We start from the raw sequence: 20776 nt of genomic DNA, 5'->3' as shown, positions 1-20776 counted from the left end.
TTGCCAATTGCACCAGTTGCCCTAATGTTCCATTGGACGATAGTAATTTAACAATAAATAAGTTAAATCTTGCATGCGAGAGTGGGAAGAAAAAGGCGGAGCGAAGCGCTAAGCTCTTGTTCGAAAGATTGATTGCAATATTGGTGATTTGGACTTTGGTGGCATACAACTCTGTCAATGTTTGAGATTGTGGCTGTCAGGAGTTAACTATCCAAGTCATACATTGAATAGTTCTCATAATGTTTACGTGGCTCAACTTTTAGGGTAGTGAAGTTTCCAATAAGACAGTCTACATTGCTAACCACATGGATTCAATGTCCAATGTAATGCATCCCTGTTGGTACTTTTCTAGATCAACTCATTGCGATTTGGATGACGACTTGTGTACTTTCCATACAATTCACACTACAAAGTCTTGTTGGTGCTTATCTCTTTAATAATTAACTTTCACACAAAAGGTTCGTTGGTAATGAAATTCGAAGCTGTAACAATGTGGTGGAACATTTATTCATTGCACCATGCTTAGTTTCCGCTACTGTATGAATTATCAAAAACATACCCGCCCGTTAAACTTCAGACATTTGCCAAGTCACAAGTGCCAGCATGTTAGGGTCAACATAACTAGTTTTTGTCAAACATACTTTTGGTACGAACTCAGAGACTTAGCTCGGATTAGTTAGTGCAATTTCCAAAAGAGGCGAATACAATAAATGTGGATTGAGACTTCAGACTTCGACATTGCAGGCATTGAGCTACAGGCATAGGTGACTTCACTTTAATACCATCACATAAGTTGTACACTTGTACCACCATGAGGTCAATCACACTAGAAACACGAAGACATCTGTGCCAGAATAAAATCAATTGTGACAATTATGTTAATCCAATCATCACCGCTCCTTTCGTGATCGAAAAATACCCTGGGCCAGAACATAAGAAACACAAAAAAATTGATCATAAACCTCATGCTCATGCCAGATCAACCTTATATTTTAGAGCTTCAACATCGCTTTTCATCACATATTTTTTTCACACACACAGGTTGATTGATTGATTTATGGATGATCCGTGTTAGTCTTTCAGAACCCAACACCTGCAGTTCTTAGCAATCGATAAGTGAAACAAATACACAACGAGATTTCTAACTCAAAAAATATAGCGGAAGCAAAAATTACTCGATCTGAATCTCACACATAAACAAATTTTTGCCTAATCAACAGTTCCCATTAATAAATTAATCACAAAACTTACTTGGGCTCCTGTACTGGGGATAATGGCCCAACCAAGAAAATACAATACTAATCACCAACCTCACTACATTCTCTCGGAACTAGCACATGCTCATGGAGAATTCTCTCTCAATCTTGTGCTAATGTTATATGCCTTAGCACCTGACATTAGGCTCAATTTATAACTTTCCTAGGCTGAGATTGACGACCAAAATTAGCTCGTCAAGTTAACTGAAGACAAGTGATATTACTTTAGTTTACTATCCCATCTCTAGCTTTCTCTACTTTAACTCAAGTACACGTCATAAATTTAGCTTACCTTACACTCGCAAGTTGCAACACATCAACATGCGTGCAATTCTCTTGCACACTTTGCATGTTGAATGTAAGCTCCTAACAAGGCAAATCAAGGTCCTTCTAGTCAAGCCACAAGACTAGAAGTACCTTTTGAGCTACAAAGCTCAACACTCCTTCTTAGTGAGGGAGGTACTTTTGGAAGAACCTCCTCCACCTGAATTTGTCTCCAAGCCGATCTCATTATTTGTAGTTCCTCCCTCTGATTCTGAAGCCTGTCTTTTGACCTGCCCTGAAATCTGAGCTGAGAACTTGTCACACCCAACCATGCTCTGAGGATTCTTCTCTTGAGCATCCATGTATGTCATATCATACTAGTTGAGGCTCCTGGCAATACTTGAAGAATCACTCTTCCTCCCCACTTGCTCCCTCTTAGCAATTGACACTGATTGTGTATCCAAGATCCCCTTGGATATACCCACAAGTTGTCCCAACAACTTGTATGACTGCCCCTGTCTGATGCCAAGCACTACAATTGCATCCAAGGTCACTCCCTCTGAATATAGAAGCACCTGTCCATCCTGAACAAAACTCTATATCTAGCATCCTGCAAGGCTAACACTGAGAGCACGTGTAACATCAAACCTAGAACAAACAACATCCTTGTCACCTCCAGAAATACTCCTGACTCTAGTTGGAATCTGACAGATCCAACCCCCTTCATTGCATGTGTGGTGCTAGCTCCACAACTCGCAATGCAGTCTGAGTTTGTCTCTGAAATACTGCGGAACACTGACCTCATCCCTGTCATGTGACTGGATGCTCTATTGTCCACTAGCCATAACCCACTGTCCTCATACACAACAATACTACTGTCAGAAACACAAGCAACTAGAGAAAATTCCTTCTCGAATTTCTCCATAAAGTCATCAATCTTAGTTGATGCTGATTCAACCACCTAATCCTCTTTCTTCTTCTTCTTCTTCTTCTTCTTGTGTGGACACTGGCTCGCATAGTGACTAGTCTTGTGACATGCAAATCACTTCACTTTGCTCATGTCCTTCATGGAAACAGATCCCCCACTTCCCTTTACTTTACCTTTGCCCTTTCTAACAAGAGAAAAATTCTCCTCATCATCCTTTCCATCATATTGGCTTGTAGTTTTGGAACATCTCCTTGTCTACTCTTGTACGAAGTCATTCCACAATCTATCCCGATTGGGCAAATTTTCCCGTGTGACATATCCCATCAACAAAGGTATCCCACTTCGGAGGAAATCCACTCAAGGTTGATCTGACCAACTCTCCACTATCAATAGTTTCCCACACTCTTGCGAAATCATCTCTAATCAGAGTGATCCTGGTTAGGTATGACGCAACTGTGTCAGTTTCAGACATCTTGGCATTTCTCAATTTCTCCTTCAATACCATATTCCTGTTTTGGTTTATACTTTGGGACATCTTGGTTAATGATGCCCACATCTCATAGTCATACTTATTCCCTGTCACATGAGGTATAACATGGTCTCTGATGGAGTCTAGGATTATTCTCTTGGCCTTAACGTTTATCTTATTAAACACAACCAACTGAGTAGGATCTATAGGAATTGGGAAACCCTTCTCCATGATGTCCCACAACTACTCCTCAAATAGCAGAACAAGGTGTTGCTTCCACAGGCAAAAATTTCTTGCCCCGTCCAACCTATCCTTGTAATGTAGTCTAGTAGCCATCTCTTATCAAACTGACCAACAATGGATTTTCTCACATTTTGAAGTTTGCATGCTGCCAAGCCTGCTGCTCGTTGTTCGGAACTACTGCCTGCTAACATTGAGGCTGCTCAGAGCCTTCTTGATCCCTACTTGGGAATTGCTGATGCTTCCTTGACACTTCAATAGTCTAGCAACGAAATATATATATATATATATATATATATATATATATATATATATATATATATATATATATATTGATTCAACTTTGACAGTAGTCTACAATTTATCACTGTCGCGTCTCCCTTATGCTCAACCCTTGGTCTCTTTTGCGTCTTTAACAATCTGTGCCACCTACAGCTACTCTTGACCCCCTTGCGTGCTGTGAGTTGTGGTGACTATGTTATCACAACAGTCGGCCCTACTCGACTTGCTTTCTCTTGCTTGACGCTCTTTGCACGTGTCGATTTGCTGTCTCCGCCTGTTGTTGGTCTGTTTTCCTCGATCTGTCGTTGGATCCCTTTAATTTGTTGTGGTCTGCTCTTTTTATTTGCACTTTGTTTACTGGTGGTTGTTTTGATCGCTTTCCTTCACGAATGCCAGTTCACTGCTATCATGTTGTTCGTCTCATTGTAAGATGTCGGCCTGACTTCCGTTCTTTGTTCTAGCGTGTGCGACCAAACTTTGCTGCCATCGGTCCTTGTCTCCCTGCTCGCGGGCAATTGATTTTTTTTTGTTTGTTTTCTCGGCCCGACGGGTTTCCTCTACACAGTGTATTGTGGTTGTGGCTATGTTGGCCGACCTGCTGCCTCGGAGGCTGGCTGCTGGTTGCCTAGCGGCGGCTGCACCTACTGTTGGTTGGCATAATTGGTCGACCACCAAATTGATTTATTATTATTATTATTATTTTTAAAATCCCTTTTTTTCTATGCACCTTTTTTTTTCTTTTCATGAAAAAAGGTTGCCTGTAAAAAAAATTCCACTCGGCCCTTTTTAAAAACCCTTGCCGCCCTTTCAAAACAAAATTTTGTTCTTATGATCTTTGCGAATTAGCTTCAACGATCTGATACAAACACTAACCTGTAATTCCAAGATTAATTCACAGTTTTGGCTCTGGTACCATGTTCGTCTTTCAGAACCCAACACCTAGTATTCGATTCCGAACAATTAATAAGCGGAACAAATGCATGACCAGATTCCTAACTCATAAAAAATATAGCGGAAGCAAAAATTACTCAATTTGAATTACACACACATAAATGAATAAATTAATCGCCAAACTTACTTGGGCTCCCCTACAAGGGATAATGGCCCAACTGAGAAAATACAATATTGATCACTAGCTTCACTGCATTTTCTTGAACCCAACACATGCTCACTGAGAATCCTCTCAATTTTGTGCTAATGCTATATGCCTTAGCACCTCACATTAGGCTCAATTTATAACTTTCCTAGGCTAAGATTGACGGCCAAAATTAACTCGTCAAGTTAATTGAAGATAAGTGACATTACTTCAGTTAACTATCCTATCATTAGCTTTTTTCTACTTTAACTGAACTACAAGTCATAAAATTAGCTTGTCTTACATGCACAACACATCAACATGTGTGCAATTCTCGTGCACACTTTGCATGTCGAATGCAAGCTCCTAACGAGGCAAATCAAGGTCCTTCTAGTCAAGGCACAAGACTAGAAGTACCTTCCGAGCTACAAAGCTCAACATCGAAGGGTATGGAGTCGACGTGGTACAATCTAGAAATTTGGAGAAATAACCATTTTGTAACCATGCAATCATATAAACATGTGTGGATCATGGCCTCGAGCAAGGTTTTAACTTTTAATTTTATTTAAAAATAACCAATCACATATCAATATGAAGTTTGTCTACACCCAATGGGGTTTTCAATAACCAACCTCACATATTAATCATTTAACTTGCCTGAGTGAAGGCACACTTTAAATTTAGCATATCTCCTCACCCGAAAGGAACCACTTGGCGTGCCACCTATCGATGGAAACAACATGACAAGAACTGTCAACTGATGATGGTCTCGCTTGCAATTTCATTGATCTTCTCATCCAAATCCTTCATCAAAAGCGGGGCATCATGACCACACCGTAGGAGCTTCTCATCCTTTCAGGACATCTTGTCTGTTGGAGCTTCCAATCAATGCAACCCATAGATGTATATTAAGAGCATTCAAAGACTAACATTGGTATCAATGACAACACCATTCAATAGGGTCATCCTAGCTCATGAGCATATATCTTGTGATGGAGTGTGAGGGTTGTTTTTAGATCAATGCTAATAGATGCAAAATAGCTACGGGATTTCAAAATTGTGGTCATATTATTATATATAAAAATCTTGACAAATATTTAGGGAGTTACGGTGGTTGTAGATATGCCACCTTCAGACCCTTGTTTCATTTTGACCAATTTTTTGAGGAATGCCACACCCTTGTTGCTGGAGTGTTTTGGTTATTGGGGAAGAGTAATATTAATGAATGCAAATGGTGGAAAGCGCCCTGCACACAGGGCTAAGCTTTATCAGTGTTCCAAGGGGACTCGCCCCCCCCCCCTACGGGTCTAGTTTCCTCGCTCCCCCACGCTCCAGGGACTTGGGGACAGGTAGGGGACGTTTCCCCACGCTCCCAAAATGGAGGAAACTCAGGGGGACGTGCCAGGGAAACGTTTCCCTTCCCTGAGGGGGTGTTTCCGAAAGGGGGACGTGGGGGAGCGTGGGGGGACGAGGGGGGGCGAGAGGGGACGTGGGGGGACGAGGGGGGACGTGGCACACCTTTAATGCATTAAAAACCATTTTAATTAACTAAACGCTGAACTTAATCTTTAATTAAGAGTTAATTAACGTTTAGGGTTTTGGAAAATCGTTGTTTCATGTCATAAAAACAGCACCCTGAACCATGAACAACACACTCACAGCCGTTGCAAGTTCGCTGAGTGCTCCACTCACAGCGTTGGATTTCACTGTTCGGATTTTAATAAACAGTGCCTGTATCATTATTGATTGTATTAGGAATTGTATACAAAAGGTAAATTACCTAAAAAAAGTCAGTGAATTAATACAATTTGTTGAAAGTGCAAGCTAGGAAAACCAAGACCTTGAATTGGTTCAATATGGGCTCTCCCCGTTCATGGTGATAGTAGGTTTAGGAAAAGAGCCTACTGTCACATGTTCTGATAAGTGGATCTGACTATTTTGTTTCCAGGAACCAATTAACCACAAGTATGGGTGAAAAATCTGACTTGTAAAAACTTAAAAGACTGCCTCCTTGACTACCATGCGTTGTGTTGATCAGACCTGACTGAAATATAATATTGTTGATATAATAAGACCTGATTAAAATACAGAATGTTAATATTCCACCAGCCACCCAACTACTTTCCTATATGATTTCTCAAAATTCTGCCCTAACATCTAATTTTGATCCCATGAGAACTTAAAGGGTTCAAAATATACATTCGCTCAAAGAAAGAAACCAGCAGGATCTGTAAAATGGAAACTAACTAAGCAGTCTAACAGAATGAAAAGAAGAAAGCAACTTCCACTTACGTGTCTATCATTTTTTGCATGAGATTGCCGATGGAAAAATCTATGGCACAAGGTTATGGCTGTCGCAATGGTTACCTGGGAACTGAATAAACAATAGACAGTCAGCCTATTACTATATTAGGCTTATGGTATTTACCTGTGGAAAAAGCATCCAGGTTCCGTTTAGTCCAAGTTCCAAAAATGATTTCTTTTAGACTTTTTCTCTAGGTTAGCAGTATCTAAAACAGAATTGTGAAGGTATATCAGACCTATGGGCTAGTTCTATGGAAGCATTGCCAAATAGGCTATTCATATATTAATATTATCAGTTGAAAATCTACTGCCTGCCTAACTAATATGTCAAGAACTTAGAAGTCCAGTTTCTCAAAATCATTATATATATCCACTATAGTTCTGAGTTCTCTCTATGTTTAAGTTTTCTTCTAAGAAGTAAGAAGGACAGTTCTCTCTTTGTTTAAGTTTTCTTCTAAGAAGGATTGTGTAAATTTTCAAATTCATTGCTTTCTTGCTCCAGGAATTCATATCAATGATCATGCTTTGCAGCTTTTCAATTCAAACCAAATTGTCATAGTGGACTCAATTAATAAATTATATTTTATATTTATAAATTTTTAAGACCCTGATGCTCCCCCACGTTTCCTAAAAAATGGTAGGGAGCTTTTGCATAGGCCGCTCCCGCGCCCCTGCGCTCCCTCGCCCCCTCGTCCCGGAACCTTGGTGGAACATTGAGCTTTATGTGTTTTGAGGCCATCTTTGAAGGGTGTGCCAAAGGAGAAAAGGACATGTGACTTGAAGTGTTTATGTGCCTTGTCAAAATTGCTTCATTCAATGAGGCTTTTTGCTTGAGAGAGAGACATGTGGCATCTCCTTCATCATTGTTGGTCTGTGTTGGATTTTTTTTTGTCTTGGAGAGCCCTTTGATGCAATATTCTATCGTTTTCTTTTTGTAGAAAAGTATGGATCTGGAAATATTTTATGGTTTTATTTTAGAGAGATTTGTGGATGTAGAATCTACTTAATATTCCTCTATTTTATGGGAGATTGAGCTCAAATTCATATAAGGATTTACTCTCTCCACTAGTTGGTATGGTCAGCTTGATAGGAAAAAAACCCCTTAGACACTAGTTGGATATCATTGTAGGAGGAAGTCTAGTGGCAAGCAAGCATATATGAGGTTTTCATAAATCACCTCTTCATTCTTGGATGATTTGGGTATTATGCTCAATTAGTTATTGTATCTTGCTGCTGGAAATAATCTCTGTTGAAGACAAGTCTTTGCATATGAAAAGGGGCTAAATGTGATGCTCCTGACCTTCCTTTGCCATTTGATGTAATCTGGAATATTAGGCAAGCTGTCTGCTGTAGTAGCAGATTGGATGTTTGCACGTGTTAATTTCTCACTGAATCCTATGAGACTGTTATCGAAGATGTGAACATTGCTTGGCTGTTCATTCTTTTGAAAGCCTGTCTTATTGGGACCCTTTTCCTTATAGTCTCATGTTATGGATTTTCTTTCACTATTTGAGTTTCACATTATTTATTGGCTTTAAACACATTGGTTGTGATGGCATATCTACTATTAGGGCTCTCCCTCATTTTCGTATGACCTAAAATCCATTTTTGACTAGTCATGGCACATCAATATATGGCTTGTCTACGTCTTGGACATAAATTTAGACCCTCTTTGCTTGTATTCTTTGACTCCATATCAAAGTTACATTTATCGCTATCAACAATTTATAACCGGGGGTCCAAAATTTAAATCATTGGCAATATGGGGAAAATATCGGAAATTGCTGGGAAACTTTAAAAAATACTATATATATATACTTTTATTTTTTTTTTCATTCATTTTTTAAACTTCTAACACAATATCAACATCAAACAAACACATTGCTACATAAATATGAAAATAAAATCAATATATAATATATATAAGATGTTAAGTGATACATCAAATATCAATATTGAAATATGATATTTGTCCCGAGCCATAAGATCTAATAGAATGATACAAAATCATATCAAAACAAAAATAAATTTATCTCATGAGATGAATCAAGGCAATGAAAACAATGGATTCCCCTTTGTTTGCTTGATGGAAAATGGTCACAACATCCTTAGCTAGAATGATACAAAATCATATCAAAACAAAAATAAATGTATCTCATGAGATGAATCAAGGCAATGAAAACAATGGATTCCCCTTTGTTTGCTTGATGGAAAATGGTCACAACATCCTTAGCAATGTTATCAGAACTGAACCAAAAGATTGTTTGACCAAAAAATACATAAAATATTCAAATTTTGAAAAGAACATATAATTCATGTGCGTTTGTATGAATCCAAATTATTATACACAAATGTGCAAAACTTCTCATGTATATATCAAGGGTGCATATAACCAAAATATCACTAAGTGCACTACGTCTTCGAATCAAAATAGATCCATAAATGGCCTCCGAAATCCAAAGAAAATCCTGCTACAACAGATAGCTACGTAACATCAAAATTGCTGCCTATATTGGGATGCTGCTCATCAAGATCACCCTCTAAGCATTAAAATAAGATAGAAAAAGCTTAACATTCTAATCAATATTTTGCTTGATTGAAGTGTACATTTTACTAGGTTCATGAAGGAGGAGCTCAACAGTCAATGCCACCAACATTGATGTACATAGAGGGCTTGTTGAACTTGATTAAATGTTAGTTCCATACCCTTGTACATCACGAAATCCAGTAAAAATGTCGAACCTTGCCAATCATGAAATCCTAAAAACTGTTAATTCTTCTGGATTTTGTGTGGGATAAAAAATTCTACTTTCTCCATATGAAATCCAATGAGGTTGGAACCACTTTGAAAAAGAAAGGTGATAATTTCGAAGTTATCGCAATAAGTTCGAAGTTATCGTGATAATTATCTAAATTATCACGATAAATTGAAATTATTGCGATAGTTTCAAGAGGGCAACTTATCATGATAATTACTAATATTATTTCTGAGGTTGGTTTTGGCGATATTATTGCGATAATTCCACTGTCATCTCAATCCTAAAGTATATTATACATTTTTCTAGGAAAACCTCCCTTGCACTGGAGCAGAACCACAACCTAAAGTGAGAGAGGGAGCCACTGTGGTGACAGTGGAGAGCCTCTCTTAGTTCCCTTAAAATTGCCCTTTGTGTTTTAGGGCTTTACCACTTGAAGTTGCAGGTTTGGGAGGTTACACAAAAAATCAATTACTTGCCTATAAGCATAAATCAACAACCTAAAAAAATCAAGCACTATAACAACTAGGAAATTCAACACATACACAGGAAATCAAAGACAAGAGGAAGTGCACCAAAACTCTGAGCCATTTTATTTATTTCTGAGCAAAATGGAGTACAAATGATTATGGAAAGAGGAACCTGGGCTTGCTACAAGCTAGGCTAACCCCAGGTTGGAATTGTGATGTCCAAGTGCTGGCATGATTTCACCAAAAACCTCTGTGCTGACCTGGAAAATTACTGCCATTGCTGCTGTAGGTGCACTAAGATTTCGACCCTCAAATCTACTCTAAGAATTTTGCAAGTTAAATGTAGGCTCTCCACACCAGCTCCAACAAAACCCAAAAATATCTCATGGAACTAAGTGGTGGAAATGGTCCAGAAGTGAACTGCAGCCTCCTCCAGTGATTTCTACTACTGGCTGCTGACTGGAGCCTTGATTTCGGCTAGAAATATTGCCCAAAAAATTCTGCGAAATTAATCTCGGGCTCCTCTCACCAAACCCACAAAAAACCAGAAAGGGTTTGAGCTGAATCCAACATGCCTTGGTGACACCCAAAAAGTGTGTGTGGCTCCAAGAGGCTGGAAAACGCCATGCAGAAAGAATCCTGCTGTAGGAAGCTAAATTAATTCCTCTGAGACTTCCTTCAACCCCTGCAACCACTCCTCCAATCTCCTTATCTTTCCTTGCCCAACTCCCACGAAATTTCCCTGCTCTCTATGGCTGCAGAGTGGATGTCCAGTGACCCCTGCGCAGTCCCAAATTTTAGACAATTCGGCCCTCCAAAATACAACACTCTCAGCCATACAAAATACCAAGAGGAGACTTGCCCTTCCAATGGATAAATTCCTGCAAAATCTCCAGCCCAATCTCCACTTCCTGCTAGCTCCTCCCAGCCCACGAATTCCTGTTTTGCACCTTAGGAAAAACAAGCCTAGGCTGGTGAATGATTTGCAAATTAGCTCCTCAAACACCTGGAACAAACTCCCTCTTACTCTCCTAGGGTGACACTCGAAGTTCACCGAAGGTAGAGGTGGAATTCCTGCTTGGGAATTCCTTGTGCTAAACAGCACTGGTTGTCTTGGCTAAACAACTCAAGAGAACTTGTGTTCAGAAGTAAGTTGACAAAAGATGAAAATGAATGCTTCTTCTCCTTACTTATAATTGCTGGCCTCCTTCTCTCCCTTGGTGGTTCCCACTCTTTCTCTCCCTTGGTGGTTCCCACTCTTTCTCTCCCTTAATTCACACCACCTCTTTTTTTCTCTCCCCTCCAAGAGTGCGAGTTTTCTTCTTGGGCCAAAATTCTCTCTTATGGGCCCCACATTCCACTAGAGCTGCAATTCTCCTTTTTCCTCCTAATTCCCAATGCTGGAATTACCACCTTTTCCAAAAATTGTCTCTAATGCGGAAAATCAAAATTGGGGATATTACACCTACATACAAATGCCTTTAGTTTATAACCTTAATGTTTTAGGTTTTTAAGGTCCTAGGGTTTTGATCTAGATATATGATTGTTACATGTTACAAGAAAATACAAAAGGAGTTACATGGTTTCCCATGCACTAAGTGGATGCTGTGCAATATCATGGCTCTGACCCTTCCCTTTGTTTTCCTACTTTTTTGCATTTTTTCTTATTTTTCTTTATTTTCTATACTTCTTTGGGTGTGTTTCTGTTTCACTGATACTCCCTTCAATATGTTTACGTAAGTGGGCATGTTTACATCTGCATAAAATAGAGTTAGGGTGCAGATATGACTTGAGTTGTGTGCAGATGCATTACCCCAGGGGTCCTGTTCCTGTGTCCCTGGTCCTATGACTCCAGACTAATTTGGCTGCTAAGGCTTTTGAAAATACCTGCAGTTTCTTAATGCTAAGTCAACCTTTTTAGGGAGACAAACAATATCCATTTCACTGTGGAAACCTTTTCACTTCAGTCGTGTCCCTTTTCCAAATAAAGTGCCTGAGAATTTTCCGAACACCATTTATTGTTATAACAGTGCATGGAGCTAAAAGTCCATCAGAGTAAAAAATGCAAATAGAAGTCGTGGCAGACTTAACTAGGATGAGTATATTTGTAGGGTTTAGCCACTTTATTGCCTAACATATTTTCAAAACTCGGACCCGGACTCGGAACCGGCCAAAGGGTCAACTCCGACTCAGTATCGACTCGGTCTTTCTAAAAAGTACATTTTTATTTATTTATGGAAAAACATATATTTCAAAATTTTCGTTCATGTTTCCAAACTCAAAGCATTAGAATGATAGAGAGAAGACAACATATGATGAAAGTATGCTTATGAATAGATCTATTATATCAAAATGGCACCCAGTGCACTGTCCAATACATGTAATATATAGAGATCAGAACAAAAACACATAAAAAAGAAGGCTCTAAATGGCCTCTACGACAAAACGATACAACTGCAGGACTACAAGTCACTAATACACAATACTATCTAGTGATCACTACTGCGGGACAAGGCAACATCATCTGGCTCAGACTCTGAATCAGAGTCAGACCTCCTCAATGCTGTTCCAAAAACCAACTCCAACGGGTCACAAACTCTTCACAATGCTCAAACAAATGCAATGAGATAGCTGTGAGGAAATATGAGGGGGTTGGATCATCTTTATAGGCGTGGGAGAGGGGTAGAGGGGTTGGGAAATAGTTTAAACAAAAAAAATTGATTTCAAGTCCGCCCAGCCTGTATTTTTTTCCCGCCGCTGAGGCCGATCGGTTTAATTCGGGCTCAGCCAGTCCATTACCGAAATGGCTGAGTCGGTGAACAACTCGGCCAGTTCGGTCATGGACCGGCCACCGAACTGGACAATTGACCTAGTCGGTCTGGGAAAGGGTATGGCTTGGTCAACCAGGCCAAGTCTGAGTCAGACCGGCCTAGTTTAAAACATAGTTGCCTAAGCAGATACTTTTTTGTTGAGTTTGTCTACAATTGTTTTTCAGGATAAAGCTTGGGTTCCTTCGAGGGACATTGGCAAGCTAAGATATTTATGAGATCAAACTCCTCTTGGGAAGTTAAAAATATCACACATTCTTTAATGCATTCTTTAGTTACAGTTACGGACAAATTAAAGACTTGTTGCTCACCTGATCTCCTGAAAGTTACATGTAAATGTGCAAAATTTTGTTAATTATTCTAGCCATAATTAGAGGTCCCTCGTAAAAGGGTATCATCTGCAGATTGAGTATGCTTTAAAAATCTGTCTTGACTGTTATGTAGGACTCTCATCCTACCTAGCTGAAACTTTCAATTCCTATCAAATATAAACATTAGGGGAAACTGGGCAATCTTGCTTTACTTCCTTGGAAACCTGAAGAAATCTGAGGGCCTGCCATTGTTAGGAATCAGGACTGCAGACCAAGATTTCTCAATGCAAACCGAAACCTACATAATCTTTTCTCCTAACATAAAGGCCATAAGAACATGCACCATAAAATGTGTTCACTCTATTGAGAGCATTAGCCATGCCCAACTTTACCTACGTTATAGTTTATGCTTTGCTTTCTGCTAATAAAGTAGATTCTGGAGCCAAAGCTATGCTTGATCAATGTTGCAGCTGTGCAAGCAGCACATTTCCACCAGTTCATGAACTTGAGAGGTCTATTTGTAAGTGTTAGGTTCTTTTGAAATCATTTGTCTCATGTAATAGCTTCCTTGCAATACTAAATTGATAAACATGATTATCTTTTTCATTTCAATAAGATCTCCAGGGTTGTTTGCCGAGTCAACACTCAATACTATTACTCCAAGGTTGTTTTCATAAGGTGTTTCAGTAGTTTTCTCCTCTTTCTTAGACATTTTGATGTATCAATATGTAAACTTATCGTACGTGAAATCTTATTAGGTTTGGTGTAATGGTTGTTTGTTTGATTGAAAAATTTCTGCAGGTATAATGATTAAACTATTTAAAGTAAAGGAGAAGCAGAGGGAGGCTGCTGCAAGTGCCAACGGACGAGCTCCGGTAAAGAAGCAAAGTGCTGGTGAACTGCGGTTGCACAAAGGTTGGCAGTGTTCTTAAAACATCTTTTCTGTTTTTATTTATTTTAATTTATTGATAATGTTGCTTTGACATGCTAGAATGGAAGAGTTGCTTGCCCCAACCTATGTGGGGCAAACAGCCAACAAGGGCCGAAGAACCTCAATACAGCCTGCTTACACTGGTGAACCCATCCATGAGGGGTGATTTCTAGCACATGGGGATCCCTGGGGGGTGGCTTGAGAAGCCACCACCCACACTATTGAATGTTAACGTCATTTGTGAACCTTAGACTTAGTTTCATTTTGTCCACTATTTTTTTCTCTGTTCATTTGCTCATGTTATTTCATGACTTTTTGAAGATTCTGTACCGACAGTGCTAGTGGTTTGTTTAAGTACTCCGTCTAGAACTTTACTATTCATTCAAGCAATTGAGCATGTATCAAATTTTGATAGTTGGGGGAGTGACAACTATAAAGCTATAAAGCCTTCATGGCGAGTCTGCTAAGAGTAAAACTATATGCACACATTATGTAAACAATGAGTTGGTGGTGGGGAGTAGAGTAGCAAGTAAATTGTAGGCTTTTAAGTTTTCACTATTGACCATGTAGCTATTGCTAAAATTTCATCTCATGGCAGTGTATCTGCACTCGTGGAACTTAAACACTACGGCTTAATCTGAAAACTTTTGAAACACCTATAGATATTCCAGATCTGCATAAACCAAAATGCTGTACAGAAAATTCAAGAGTGTAAACACCACATATCAAGAGTTTAGATCATTCCAACAGTGAACAGCTGATGGATCTAAAAATTCAAATGAGTATGGAAAATCTGCACTCAGCGCAACAGAAAATAGACAATAGATCTATGAAGAAATCAGATCTATTAAAGTTTCAGGTCTGCATAAACCAAAATGCTGTACAGAAAATTCAGTAGTGTAGACACCGCATATCAAGAAGTTAGATCATTCTAACAATGAACTGATGATAGATCTAAAGAATAAAATGAGTATGCTAAATTTGTAATCAGCGCAACTGGGGATAGATAATAAATCTATAAGATAAGATAATTTTAGTAATGTCCAGTGGTTGACCACAAGAGTATGTCAATGGGGACTGAAATGAGATCAATGCACCACCATCCCAACAGGAAAGAGAAGATAAATAAGATCTGGAATAATCAGATCAATGTACTAAATCTGTACCAGCAATCACAGATCTTTCTCTTATAACAGAAAAAAAGATTACAAAAACCTATATCAGTTTTTCCCCAACTTACAATGCAAAACCAACTAGTGTCTCACAAGCTTATAAAGCAAAGCACTATCACTAGCATCACCTCTTCCTTGCTAACTAGTACTGTATAAGGTAATTTTCCCTTCCTTACCTCAGAGTAAGAGAAGAGGGGAAGTTATAGAGGTAGCCTCTAGAATGGAGTGCTCCACATGACAAAATCATATCCTCACATAAGAGAGTCCACCCTTCCAGGGAATCTTCCCCAACTAGAGTGCCTTACATGTACTAAGGGTAAGTGGTTTCATGATAACTAGTGTCTAGCACGCTTCTCAAAGTAATTAACTCTAGCAGTGCACCCTGCATGCGCCAATGTCAAGTGAACACATGCCCACATGTGCGAACCTATGTTGCATGAGATTCCAGTGGGAGCATTGGGAACTGGGATATGAGTATAAGATGTTGGTAGAAGTTTAGCCCAACTTTCCAGAAAGCAGCAAGTTGGGACTTGGGAGTGACAATAATATATATTAAAAATTATTTAAACAAACAAAATTAATATAATATAAAAATGAAGAACCTAAACCATGAGATTATATTATATATAATGTGTTATCACATATACTATATCTTACGTAAAATCTAAAATATAGTAAAATATCTTATTTAATTATAAATTAACCCATAATATTACATATAAATATTATAGATAAGTAAAAGCAGTGTTATAAGAACCGGACCAAACTGGACTGAATCATCCAGTCTGATCGTTTTCTAGCAAAAACCGATCCAAACGGGTGCCACAGACTGGAAAAGGCTGATTTCGTACAATGTGACTAAGGAACCTTGGGACCCAATTTTTTCAGCTATAATTTTAATTTATGAGTGGGTGGCCTAATTCAACCATAAGTCCCTACAAATTCTATTTAATTAATGATAATGTTAAATTCTTGAGGTAAAAGTGACATTCTCCTTTATCTTTCATTTTCCTCCTTAAATTTTTAACATGACCATTAATTGTTTCAAGATGTTTGAGAGTGGTTCTAACCTCATTGGGTTTCATATAGAGAAAGTAGAATTTTAGATCCTTCCCAAAATCTAGCAATGTTAAGCAGTTTTCAAGATTTCAGGATTGGGGGGATCACAATGTTTCCATTGGAGTCTATCATGTATGAGGGAATGGAATTAACATTTAGTGAAAAGCACCAAGCCCTCTATGTACCTCGATGTTGGTGGCACCTATTGTTGAATTCCTCTGTCATGACCCTAGTAAATTTTTAACATTACCATTAATTGTTTCAAGATGTTTGAGAGTGGTTCCAACCTCATTGGGTTTCATATAGAGAAAGTATAATTTTAGATCCTTCCCAAAATCTAGCAAAGTTAAGCAGTTTTCAAGATTTCAAGATTGGGGGGATCACAATGTTTCCATTGGAGTTTGCCATGTATGAGGGTAAGGAATTAACATTTAATGAAAAGCACCAAGCCCTCTATGTACCTCGATGTTGGTGGCACCTATTGTTGAACTCCTCTGTCATGACATGTAAAGCTTTTTCTATATTATTTTAATGCTTAGAGGGTGATATTGATATCGAGGATCCCAATATATGCAATGATTATGATGATATCTAGGTATTTGTTGTAGTATGATTTTTTTTGGATTCTAGAGGCCATCTAAAGCCTCTTTGTTGATGTAATTATGGTCTAGAGATGGATTGCACTTGTTGGTGTTATTGGAGGAAACTCCAGTAGCCCATCATGTTACGCATATGGACAAACTATGCACTGAAGATTCTCACATCAATCTCTCGCTATTGCTAAGCCGTGACCTAAGCCACGTAGACACGTAATTATGATAATCATTCGGTGATTGATGGATTGACTTACTGTGATACGTGGTCAAAGCAGCTAACACATTTGATTGGCATGAAAAATGAACTGAAGTGAAAGTGGGATGCTTGCATTGGCTTTGTATTGGTATCGTGCTCATCAAACTAGGTAGTTTGTCCACGTCAATGAATGCCACAGATACATCAATAGAATACCCATGTACACTGGACTGTTGTGATAAATCATGAAGAGATATACACGGTGGACGCTGTGGAAAAATTGACGAAGGATTACATTGTGGAACCATTGACAGTAATAGTATACACCTTGGACATGGTGGTGGATCCATTGACAAAGTGAAATTATTAGTCACATAGAACGTAGAAAAGGTGGAACCATCAAATTTATGTCACCCTGAGACATATGGATGGCGGTCATATCCGTGTGAGCTGGAGTCTGTACTTGTTTTGTTTGTTTGGTATTGTGCAATAGCAAAATTAATTCAAAAGAGTGATATAACAAGTCCCATTATTTGGAAGAGTTGGCAAACATCACATAGAGTTATGCTATGAAAGTAGCATGAATGATGATCAATTTTGTGAAATTGACAATGAAGCTGATGACGTAGGCAATGAAAATGATGGCACAATAAGAGAATGTTGATCCTGTCCTTCTAGTGTGCCTTAATATTTATGGTAGGATTGAGCATACCCATAATTTTGGTGGAACAACCAAAAAGGACAATGTGTTGGTTGACTCCTCAAAGGGAGATAAGCTGCAAGGCATTGTTGAATTTGGGTAAATCTTTATCATTTGAAAGAGAGCAAGTCCATGGCAGGACTCTAGATGAATTTCTGGCTTTGTATGGGCATAAGGGTTCATTGGAAGATTATGAAGATGATAATCGCTGGAGCCCTTGTGGAGATTTCGCAGTTCACACTATGTGATTTTGCATAAAATGCACTGTCGCTTGATGATACTCTTCATTGTGATATGTGTTGTGAACATCGCGAGTCTGGAATTCTCAATGAGGGGTCTTTAGCACCTCAATTTTCACCAACAAAATCGTCTAGTTTTTCCAAATTACCTCTAGTGATGCCCGAAAGTAGCAATGGAGTGGCTACTTGTATTACACCTACTCCAACCTCTGCAACAGGGAAGTTGTCAGCATTGTCATTACCAAAGAGGCGTACAGTTATTGGTTTTGACAAATGGATGCTGCTTCATTCAAAGTTGTCAAAGGGAGAAAAGGTGTTGGTTGTATTTCTTTGTTGGCAGATTCTACAACAAAGGGTACATCCAGATATGATTCCAGGTTATGTGGGATGATATGAATAACAAGTTGGAAGATTACAACAACATTAAAAACCTCTTCCTGCAATTTATCTATAGAAAGTCAAGGTTTAATATGTGGAACACCTTCCATGGGAAAATGATCATGTAAGAAAGGAAAGCATCATGCATTAGCAATAGATGTTGAAGTCAAGGACTGGCATTCACCTTAGAAAGAGATAAGGAATCCAAGCTTGACGAGATTGTAGATGGACTTCATTATTTTTTGCAAGGAGGCAGGGATCAAGAGGGAGTTGACAATTCCCTACAACCCTCAGCAGTTCCCTTCTTAATCAAGAGATAAGTACTTCATGTTTTTCTCCCTTGATCAATATTATTATTTTTGATTTTTGTTGGTCAACCTCTTGTCCTTGTATTTTGCTTGGTTATGATTTTTCTTCCATGGCCTCTTGAATGGAGGTAGAAATGGGTACATTGTGGTGACTACCAATGCAATGATTCATGCAGCTGTTTGCAACATCAAGAAGTTTGTGACAAGAGGGTTCACCTAGAAAGAGGGAATGGACTACAAGAAGATTTTTGCTCCTGTCACCAATGGTTAGATTTGTGAGCTCGACCGTAGATTCATTAAGAGTGATTAATGTTCTAAAGGGAGGATTGTACAAATTGTTAGTACATCTAGGATTGTGCTAGATGACTGAAAGAGCTTCCAGTTCCTAGGGAGTAGTAATAGCAAAAGGACTTGCTTAGGTGATAGAGGGAGCTATAAAAGCAGGACTTGCTTACATGATAGAGGAAGCAACTCGAAGGACATGGCCGAGTCACTTCATGGTGTAGAGAGTAGTAGAGCTCTAGTACATATCCACAGATGGGCAAATTATGATGATGAATGTCTCCCCCATTGGAAGGGAATGATGAGGGCTTTGTAGGATTGGACAAATCATCTCCTGAAGCCATAAAGGACTTTGGTTGGGTCATAAAGGACTCTGACTAGAGGAGATGGATACATTCACCTTTGAAGCCAGAAGGACTTGGCTAGGTCATAAAGGATTTTGACTAGAAAAGTGAATGGCCCAAGGCAATTACAGGGGCATTTATAGGTTACACTCACTTGAGAAGCCAAAAGGACTTGGTTGTGTCATAAAGGATTTTGACCAGATGTGAGTGACCTAGGGAAATTATAGGATTGGACAAGTCTTCTCTTGAGAAGCCAGAAGGACTTGGCTAGGTCATAAGGACTTTGACCACAAAGGTGAATGGTCTAAGGGCAAATTCTCTCTTGAGAAGCCAGAAGGACTTGGTTGCGAGAATTACTTTGACCACAAAGGTGAATGGTCCAAAGGGCAAATTCTCTCTTGAGAAGCCAGAAGGACTTGGCTATGTCATAAAGGAATTTGACCATATGAAATTGATACATTTGCCTAAGGAGCCATAAAGGACTTTGGCCAAAAGCCTTGGATACTCACGTGCATATGAGGAGTTACATTTCCCACTCCAGGAGAGTATACCACATGATTTATGGCCTCTTCACAGAAATTCGACTTGCTCCTTTAATGTCTTCGATTTGCTCCTTAATCTCTTCATTCTGCTCCTTAATCTTCTTCATATGGTTAGACGAAGCTATGTCTTGATGATGAGATTGAATGGTGCTAGAGAAGAGGTCGAATGCATCACATATATAATGATCCAATAGGTCGAATGGGTGCCATTTAGGGCTGGGCCAACATGGACATCTTGTGGAGCCAAAAACAGAATTCAAAACTTAAAATTTTCTTTTGACAAGGTCATGAAGAACATGCCTTGCATTTTTCTTTTGACAAATACATGAATAATGTAGTTTTCTTTTGAGCATGAAGAACATGCTTCACATAAATATTTAATGTTACAATTACATCAATGATAAAAATATATTAATATGAAGACTGACCATAGCTACACAATTCAGCACTCCCTCTTAGCTAGTGAGTTATTCATAATGACTATCTGAATAATGACTATCAAGATGTCCTCAAGTTGATAGATTCTCTAAGGAAAGATTAAGATAAGCATCATCATCAATATTAATGTCACCAACATTAATCAAGTGGTCGATACCTCAGACTTGTAGTCATGGTACTCCTGATATACATGCATCAACTAGTATACATAGTCTTGGTTCACCATCAAATGACTAGGCCCATACATATTCTAGGTGAATCTCGAAAGACCTCATCCTAGGCCTGATGCCAAATGAGCTCACTCTAGGAAGAGATTCGAGCATGATGCTGGGAGGCTCCTGCTCATCTGAGTGACCTCTAGGACTATTCTTCTTATAGAAGAATACTGTCCTCTGCCAAACCATTCTC

The 20776-nt window shown here is 38.9% G+C and overlaps 1 protein-coding gene across 1 annotated transcript in view; it reads left to right on the top strand.

Annotated features, from left to right (window-relative positions):
- LOC149228205 (NEDD8-conjugating enzyme Ubc12-like) overlaps nt 1-20776 on the top strand; it is an 86191-nt gene that overhangs the window by 27049 nt on the left and 38366 nt on the right. The window contains exon 2 of the mRNA XM_089378098.1: nt 13985-14098. Coding sequence (XP_089234224.1) covers nt 13990-14098 — 109 coding nt within the window. The 5' untranslated portion in view covers nt 13985-13989. The remainder of the gene's footprint in view (nt 1-13984; nt 14099-20776) is intronic.

Source organism: Pinus tabuliformis, chromosome J, assembly GCF_031772625.1.
Source record: "Pinus tabuliformis cultivar Carrire ecotype Pingquan chromosome J, CPIR1, whole genome shotgun sequence".
Lineage (NCBI taxonomy): Eukaryota > Viridiplantae > Streptophyta > Pinopsida > Pinales > Pinaceae > Pinus > Pinus tabuliformis.
Note: the sequence above shows the minus strand (reverse complement) of the source record. Positions and strands in the feature narration are given on the sequence as shown.